Source organism: Haliaeetus leucocephalus, unplaced genomic scaffold, assembly GCF_000737465.1.
Source record: "Haliaeetus leucocephalus isolate CR32 unplaced genomic scaffold, Haliaeetus_leucocephalus-4.0 Scaffold687, whole genome shotgun sequence".
Classification (NCBI taxonomy): domain Eukaryota; kingdom Metazoa; phylum Chordata; class Aves; order Accipitriformes; family Accipitridae; genus Haliaeetus; species Haliaeetus leucocephalus.
This window is the reverse complement of record NW_010973123.1, coordinates 4,893,341-4,902,844: the sequence shown is the minus strand read 5'-3', so window position 1 is coordinate 4,902,844 and position 9,504 is coordinate 4,893,341. Positions and strand designations below refer to the sequence as shown.

General features: G+C 37.2%; 1 protein-coding gene across 1 annotated transcript in view; it reads left to right on the top strand.

Annotated features, from left to right (window-relative positions):
* The first annotated feature begins 575 nt into the window (after positions 1-575).
* Positions 576-9,504, top strand: part of MYPN (myopalladin) — a 48,872-nt gene continuing 39,943 nt past the window's right edge. The window contains exons 1-2 of the mRNA XM_010579977.1: positions 576-639; positions 1,716-2,654. Coding sequence (XP_010578279.1) covers positions 1,717-2,654 — 938 coding nt within the window. The 5' untranslated portion in view covers positions 576-639; position 1,716. The remainder of the gene's footprint in view (positions 640-1,715; positions 2,655-9,504) is intronic.

Genomic DNA, 9,504 nt, shown 5'->3' with positions numbered 1-9,504 from the left:
GTATTTTATTTCACATTTTTTGTACAGGCACAAACTTATCAATATTTTGGTTGGGTGCCTTTGTTGCCTTACTGATTTTGCTTGCTTCATACTACCAAAATAAAACAAAATAAATAAATCTAAACTGCCAAAAATTTAGGTAAGAAAAAGAATTTCAGTATTACAAATTGTGCCTCAGGCAGAGGGATTGAGGTCTCAAAATGCACATCAGAATATGATAGCTTTATGTTCATTCACTGAAGAAGAATATAAACAGTATAAATTGAAGCTTTCCTTTTGTAAATAAGGAAGAACGGCTGTCACTCACATTCCAGGAAGAAATACTGCAGTGGTACAAGATATTACTGCCTCATTTGCTTTTTACCAGCCCTTTTCAGGGACAACTGTCCCACTAGCAGAGCAGAAAGCCCTTCACAGCAGAGATACCTTTTTTACTTTTCTTCTCTTTCTCTGGCAACTTAAGTTGTGACATAAGGCCGTGAATGGAAATGGCTGAGGCAAGGGCATACATATTCCCTTCTCTTGATGCCACGACAGGAACAGAGACTTCTGCACTGCGACAAATCAGACACCTTGGGGTAGGAATATTTGAAACCATCACAGCAAGACTTGCCAGGCCATAAATGAAGTAGGAGAGAGGTACTGTGCACTGCATATTCTGAGAGACAGATCTGGTAAATAGTCATGCACTTGTTTCATTCAATATCTGTGAGGTATCAGCTGTCTGAAAGGTTGTGAAGAGTATTTGTCTTATTTATCATCAAATTTAAGCCACCTTAAGATGAGTGCATTAATAGGATGCCTGAATCCCTCTACATTCATAATGGCTTTTGTGTAAATAAAAGGGAGACTGTTATGCAGAGGTACTTACTTAAGTATCAAAAGGGATACTTTAGCTTTGCTTATCAGGCATGCCGGTTAAGTATGGGCTTTCTGATACTGTCTTCTCATCTGTGCTACATTTTTTCAGAATCAGGATGAACTAAGATAATGATTTTGAAAGGCCTGTATAACAAATGACGTTCATATCAAATAATGACATAATCCTCTACTTACTTTAAACAGCTTATTAGAAATAATTTAAGAAGGTATAGAACATTTAGCACCATTATTGCTTCCTATAATGCAGTATCTTTAAGAATTTTAAATGAAAAACTGTTATTATAGAATATTTTCGTTCTTCTCTCCCCTTCTCCTTCCTCTTCTCATCCCTCAGATGTTTTTGAGGGTTCATTTACTTACTACTTCAATGTCTTTCAAGCTAAATTTACTTAATTTAAAAGTACTGTTATTGTCTTACAACTTTCAGTCCTTGAAATACACAGCATTTAATCTATCTGATGAGGTTGTTTCTTAGCTAAGAAACACACATCAGCAATGATAAAGGTTTGAAATTGAAACTCAGTTAATAGCTCTGTAGTTGAAGTTATGCCTGGAACAAAGTATAAATGACGACACTTGCAGTCACTTTAGCTATGTAAGGCTACCAATGGTAGAAAGTGATAGAAGATGAATTTTACTGGGTAAAGGCAATAGTATCTGGCAGTATGTACAGAAGCAGGCCTTTAAAACAAGGCTATACTTACAAGTTAATATTCAACACAGAGATGCACTTTGAAAATGTTGTGTTCTGCTTTTCAGAAGCCTGTAATTGTGTGCAGTCAAAAAATTTGCTATTGATAAGGTGTGGTCCTATTTGTCCTTTTTGTTGGCAGCATGCAAGACGACAGTTTAGAATCCTCAACTTCAATATCTCAACTTCTGAGAGAAAGTTATTTAGCTGAAACTAAACATCAAGGGAAGAGTGAAAGAAGCAGATCGGAACCAGCTTCTCATAATTTCCATTACGGCAACGCTTCGGGTGATTCAGATGAGGTAGCTGCCCAAGATGACCTTCCAGATCTCTCTGCCTTTTTGAGCCAAGAAGAGCTAGATGAAAGTGTAAACCTGGCAAGACAAGCTATTGATCAGAATCCATTGGAAACTAAACAGGATGAGCTTCAGGCACATTCACAGCATCTCCCAGATCAGCTGAAAAACACAGGAAAACACAAACAAATGGCCCAGTCTACAGCTTTGAATACATCAGACAATGGGCTGCACTCAAACTTTTGTCAGGACCATGTCAGAAATACAAAGGGCTCCAAAGGGAGCTCTCAAGATCTAAAGAAACACCACCCCCCTTCTGAATCGGAATCAAAAAAGGAATTCCTAAACAAGGCAGCAGATTTTATTGAGGAGCTCTCGTCACTTTTCAAAGCTCACAACTCTGAAAGAATAAGACCCCGAACATGCAAAAACTACAGGAGCAAAATCGATTCTAAGAATAAGCCTGCTCAAAAAGGTAGCTCTAGCCTATCTAGCACATCAGAAAACAGAGAAAGGCTTTCCATTCCAGTATCTCAAAACTTGGAAAACAAAGCAGAGAAAACATTTGAACAAACCGATCATCAACAGGCGGCAAACTTGGAATCTATCAATCAATTAGCAAGTGCAGAGCTAAAAACAGAGTCAGAATCAGCATCTGTATATTCTGATGAGCCTATTGGACAACCACCATGCTTTACTCAAAAACTGAAGAGCAGGGAAGTTCCGGAAGGAACCAAAGTGCAATTGGACTGCATTGTGGTAGGAATCCCAACACCTGAAGTCAGGTAAACATATTCTGCACTTATCATTTTGTATTTCTGTAACAGTAGGTATATGCCTTACTCTTTCCAGATATTTTGATGCATACGTTTCAGTAATCTGTAGCAGAGGTCTCTTGATCTTGGTTATTAAAATCGATTAAGAAAAAAAATTTCTTTCTTTAAATCATACAAAAGGTTGCTTATATTTTAAGACAACATATTTTGGAACACATTACTTTCTTTGAATTTTAGAGAACTATTTTTAAAAACTGTACTTTCATAATTAAAAGAAAGTGAAAAATGTTAGTCATCTTTGTGGAAGTCAAGAACGATTGTGTAAACCAGCTAAAAACACTGATGGCTGTTGATACCTCATGCTGATGTCTGAAGGTATTTGACATGAGTGAACACAGGATCCTATAAACAAAAAACATCCATACATGAACAGAGAGGAAAGGAGTTCATTTAAGTTATTATACAAATAACCAGGAGCAGCTCAGTTCTAATTCAGATTCTGACAATGATTCTGCCATGACCTTAGAAAAAACACTTCTGTTTTATCAGGTATAAGACACCCTTAATAACAGATACTTATTCATGTTGTGTGACTAGCCTGCTAATTCTGATGCTTCAGTTCTCACCTATATCTATGAGGATTTTGAAAGTTAAATCTGTAACATTTGCAAAGATCACTGGAGATGAAAGGAAATGTGAAAGCTACACTTTATTCATCAATGACCTCAGTGGAATGAGAAACAGATTATTGTAACTTTTAAATTTATCTTGAAAATTCTTAGATCTCATCAGCATTTCTAAATCCAAATTGGTTCATACAGAGCTCATTAGTCAAATTTACCTCTCTCTCACAGTGGTGGAATTATATTTACTTTGCTGGGACTGTACCAATCCAATAGAAAGGAAAACTGTATCCATCTTTTTGAGATGTACTATACATACTTGAATCCTAATATCTGCGGTATCATAAATAGATACCCTTAGTCTAGACAGTTGCCTATCCTTTTATAGGCATTTTAGAAATCTGTGTTGCTTTTCTAAATATTGAATAGAACTATTTGCATCTTCAGCATCCTATTAAAGGACTCTGAGCTTCACAGATGGTCCACTTTTTCCAATTGTCAGCTCATTGTCTTCCTTATATACTTACATGCTGAGTACAGCACCACTACCACTTCTGCTACAGTCGACATCTTTTATCATCTTTCTCACTGAACTAATAGGCACAATCATCAAATGAAAACTATCTCAACGTCCCAAGACAGAAGCTCCAAAGATTTTTGTGGTAAAGAATCTTTCCCTTCCACTCCCTTGGATTTCTGGCACACCAGCTGCTAATTTTTCAGAAGGAAGAAGCTTTTACAACACACTATTAAGTACATAGGAACAAGGATCTACAAATGAATCCTCTTGTTGTGGACAGCCTTGTCATGAAGACAAGAAGTTGCCCAGCTCATAGGATCCCAGAACTGTAACTGCCAGACCATTTTGCCCCACTAGCGCCTTCCATAGTAACATGTAGGTTCTCAGTCCCTAACAAGACCTTGACCCCTGGTGCCACGCAGGGTCTCTTGTCCGTGACAGGAATGTGAACTTCCAAAGGACTAAATCTGTTCTAAAGCTGGGGGAAATGCCTTGTTTGGGAAGAATATGCTTTCTACTACGCTTCATATCTAAACTCACTGCTTTCATTAACAATTTTGAGGCATTTCCTTGGTGGAAGTTATGGCATTATAAATTTTGTATTGTGTTCAGCCCTTCAATTCATAGAGGAATCTGATTAAAAGAGAAAACAGTGCCAGAAATTTGCAGGTTTTGTCAGAAAACAGACAGGAAATATCATCATCCCCTAGACAGTAGCAATACTCTCTGAAGACTTCTCTTGCTTATCAAGACTTTGAGACTTATTTCTCCAAGCACTTGCCTTGATAAATCTTTTTGATATTAAAAATGTCAGTAGGATCCCTGGACATGAAAAATATATTTTTTTCCTCTCATCATTCATAGTTTATAATACAAAGAAAACAACTGAAATAATCTTCTCTTATGTATATAGACCTGTACACAAACTCAATCTGGCTTTCTTTGTATTCAGAAAAGGTGAACACTGAATTGTTTGTTTCTAGACCTATACTCCAGCGCAGAATGTTAATTTTATCTATTTCTCCAGAAGGCCACAATGCCATCCTTATAACAGCACATCATGCCTATGCTGTTGACACATACGTAAAACGGACAAGGTGTTCATGCCATCTAAGTTTAGGTATTCAACAACTATCTGAATTAGAAGCTGACACTATAAAGTCACTGAAGCCTCACAAGGGCAGATCAGAGAACCCAGGAACAATGACTCATCCCACCGAGTATCCAGGGATGGCCAGGATGCCTATGCACCCAATTCAGGGACCGCTTGATTTCACAGAATTGGATGACAGGTATCTTTGTAACTCGGGTCTATTTTTGTCCCAACAAAACTGAAGCTTTTCCATTGAAATTTCTATTTCAACATTTGATTTTGTTTACTTTAAATAATAAAGTAAGCTACTTATGTGAATGACAGTCAATACAGGAGCTGTTACACTTTTATAGAATAAACATCCATCAGATTTTTCCAATGATAATACACTGCTGTCATGCACTGTACTGCTCCAAACAGAAATGCACACTTGGTTTACTGACTCATGCTTGTAGCCAGATCAGGGTCTTAAAGGAGCTAAGACAGAAGTCCAGAACTCACACGCTGATGCCCCAAGGCCAAGGGAAGCAGGGACAGGGAGAAAGAAGTCCCATAGAGAAAATCAGTCCCAAGGAGTAAAACTCAAGAAAAAGATCAGGATCAGCTTTCAGTTTCACAATTTAAACTAACAAATAAAAGATAAATCACAAGGGGGTAAGTTTGAAGTTTCTTTCCCCTTGTGTTTGTGTGTGTGCGTGTGTGTGTGCACGTATGTGCTGTATTAAGGAGAAAACTGGGAATGTTAGCTGCTTGAACAGTTTCCTGATCACAGTTGTTTGTTAACAAAACTTTTGTCCTGTTCATCCAAGATTCTTTCAACTCCACTGATATGCAGGAGTAACACTAAGAAAGGGTGTAAAAAAATTATCTTGCCTGAGTGATAAATATACACGTGCTTCCAGTGATCATGGCCTTTTTAGTCATTGCTACAGCACCAAGAAACGAGAGAATATAATGTACTTTGGGGTATGGGGACCATGAGAATGCAGTTTTTTTTCACTAAAAATAGTGCTTGTCTTTGATCTGCTGTGCAAAGTTTCCAAAATAGTGAAGGAAGCATCTTGTTGGCCACAGTTGTGGAACTGGGCTCAGAACTGGGCTCAGAACTGGCAACTGTCTTGCTTTGAGGATAACAGTTTTCCAAGGTTTGTGGTGAGTTAGTTCAGTATCTGTGGAGCTGGGCAAGTATAGAAGAATTCTAATACATAAGCAAGAGAGATACAAAAATCAGTAGTCCCGGGAAAGGACTAACTGGCAAGGTGGCAACTGATGAAAGAAAGCTTAATGCTGACTGGCTTTAAGGCATGATTTCTTCCTCCTTCAACTTAGCTGAATGTCAGTAAACAAGCATCCTTTGGACAAACGTGTGCTAATGCATGCTTATCTGTGTCCTTTGACTTAAAATGGACCTCCTAACCACAGAAAGGAATCCCAAGTTACTTACAATGCTTATAATATATACACTTACAACGTACAGGTGGTACTGTGGGAACCGAGAGCATTGTGAAACAAGAACAAGATTCAACAAGCTCTTAATGTAGTTTCTCAGTCAACACTAGGAGGAATCAGATGGTTAAACTGATGTAATGGGGATTATAAGAGAGAAATTAGAGACAGGAGATTTAGAAAGAAGCTGATCACACAAATGGAAAGGACTGGAAAATATGGTGGACAGATACCACGTTTGAAAGCAAGATAGTAAAAAACAGAATTGATGTAAAAAAATGGTGTAAATGACATTCATGATGGATCAGGGACAAAATATCATTGGCAATGATAAAGCAGTATAATTTACAGGCTAACTATTGGTAGGTAGGTTACTGGTAGGTAATTATCTGGCGTATACAAGGGCTCACTGAGGGACAGAAAATCGGATGGTGGAGCAAGACAAGAAACTGGGAACTGATTTGAAATAGCAGTATATGGAAGGCTAGATCCTGCTTGGCTGAATACAGATAGATCTGTCCAACTGCTTTTTAAGATAACTCAGTCTTAATGTAGTAAACCCACATGTTAGAGGAACCTTATTAAGCCTACCTATCTAGAAAGATGTTTCAATGAAACATTACCCATATGTCAGTATCATCACTGAATGCAGTGTCATAGAAGAGATGAACAAAGATGGATACTATAGTATATGGGCCTCTCGCTAGCTCAAACATTAGCTCACAATTAAAGAACACTACTACAATTATTGATTGGTTATTTTACTCTGACTATACTGCAGGTTAGAAATAAGCATTTAAGAGAAATGTGTAGTATATTTCCAAAGTGTTAAAGGTTTTGCTGACCTCCTTCTCATGTTTCTTTCTACAGCTCTGTTTCTGTATGAGTAACGATAGGTGTAACATTCACTCCTCTCTGCGAGAAGAGCACTCCTTATTCCCCCAGGTTCAGAGGTGCCTACATTCTTCCAAACTGTTTGGCACATCACTCCTAGGTTAATTTTACTTATGAATCACATTGCATGGTTTGGCATACACAGCTATCCTGGAAGTGTCATGAGGATTTGATGATCTAAAAACAGGCTGTATGTCATAAGGTTTCCATGAAAACATTCTTTAACATAGGCATACAAAGCTTAAAAAGTGCATTTTAGTGCTGCTTTGTTTAAGGAGACTAGGTTTGCAACTAATCACAGATTTTTAGAGACTATGAAGCCAAATAAGATTGATTAAGATTTTCTTTTCCTGGCTGCCAAATGAAAACCTTTATCTGTTTCAGTGCTCAAAGTCTAGAAAGCCAAACTTCTCTTACATGCAACTCCAGTCAAGTCAATGGATTAAGACCTAGGATGAATTTGGCACAACAGATGACACTGCTTGTGCTTAACGTGAACCTGCCTTCTATGATGAAGCTATCATTACAATTCATGGCAGTAATGAAATGTCAGTGAGAGAGAGTATTGCTACTTCAGTCATGCCACGTATCTCAATGTCAGAACTCCCTTGGAACTGACATTTCATTGCTACCACATACAATGTTTTGATGGTAAGAATAAAATAAAATGTTAATAAACAAGGAGTAGATATGGCCATACCAAAGATTTACATAAAGCTTAATTTCACAAGACAGAATTGTTTTTCATTTATAAGCATTGCAAAGAGATAACATACATGTAGCACGTTGTTTTTCTCGGCTTTATCTCAAAATACTTTAACATTATGGCAAAAATAGCGACTAAAGAACACTCTGCATAGGAGAACTAAACACAGGTTTGAAACAGAATTTTATTCCTGAAGTTTTAAATCACTTGTGTTGCAAATTTTGGACTAGTCAAAGGAAAAAATAACTGCAAAGAAAAGAATTAACTCAATACTGCTTCACTGTCTGAGTCTATTAAAGGAATATACTACTCACATACTACTAAAATAATTGGAAGAAATAGCTTACATGGTGTTTTTAAATTTGCTTATAGGAAATTAGATTTGTGCCTCACAAAGGCATGCAATACATACTTTACACAAACACAACAGGTTAATTGGAATAGCTGATCACTAGTAACACAAAGACTTCTTATATCTTACTGGTGATTATATCGCAGCATTTTGTGTAATGTGTTTTGCTTTATGTGTCACTTGAGTGAGGAGCCACATTTCAGTGGACACAAAAATATATCACTGTACCATGTAAGTTATTTTAATGTTCTGAAAAGATGCTGCTGAAAATGAGGTCAAATTCTAGAACATGGGTGTTCTCTTTAATAGCTTTTCATATCTGCTAAAGCTAACATGCTAAACCAAGGCTACATTATAAGGAAGAGGCATGAGGTAGGTATATAAAAAGACATGAGTAAGTGCCATGACTCACCTCCCAAAGTACACAGTTGCCTACATGAATTACACACCTAACAGGCGACTTGTACATTCATGTACCAAATTTGTGCTTGTAGTCATACAACTGTGAATGAACCTTAGGTCTTCTCTCCTGAAAATGTGACCATTGTCAATTACCACCAATTGCAAATCTTGAAAACAACAGAAGAATAAACCATACTGTACATAGAATTTAAAAAATCCCCCCTTCGGGATCACAGGAATCCTATATAATTTCCTGGCCTGGAACTTTAAAATGGCACTAATCAATTTCAAAGGACCTTTTCAATCAACCTTGTAATGCACATTACCATACTTCTCCCTTGGGACTGCTAAACATTTCCTCAACTTACTCGTGGTAGAGTTGTTCCTTTATCCCACGCACTAGATGATTGTGTTCTAGATACTAAGGATCCCACAACTAGCTATGGTGTCCGTATCTACATGTTTATAAGGACATCACTGAACAGAAAAGCAAATGTGATATGCACTTCTGGGGAGCCAGTCTAAAAAAACCCACTGTATCTAACTATTAGTGGGGAAAATACCAGATTTGGGCAAGTCATTATGGGCAAAGTGTAAAATAGATGTAGCTGTTCCTTCTGTTTGAAGAGGTTTGTATTAGAGGATCTGAAGGCTCCTGACTGGACTATGATGCAATACGAACACTATAGCTCAATCAGAAGAAGCTAGAAAGATCATTATTTTTAAAGGAAATGTATTTTGAATGGAAGTGTAAACCAATTCTTTCAAAATAAAGATGATACAAATAAAAAGCAGGATTTGCAAACTAAATGTTAGTGAAGAA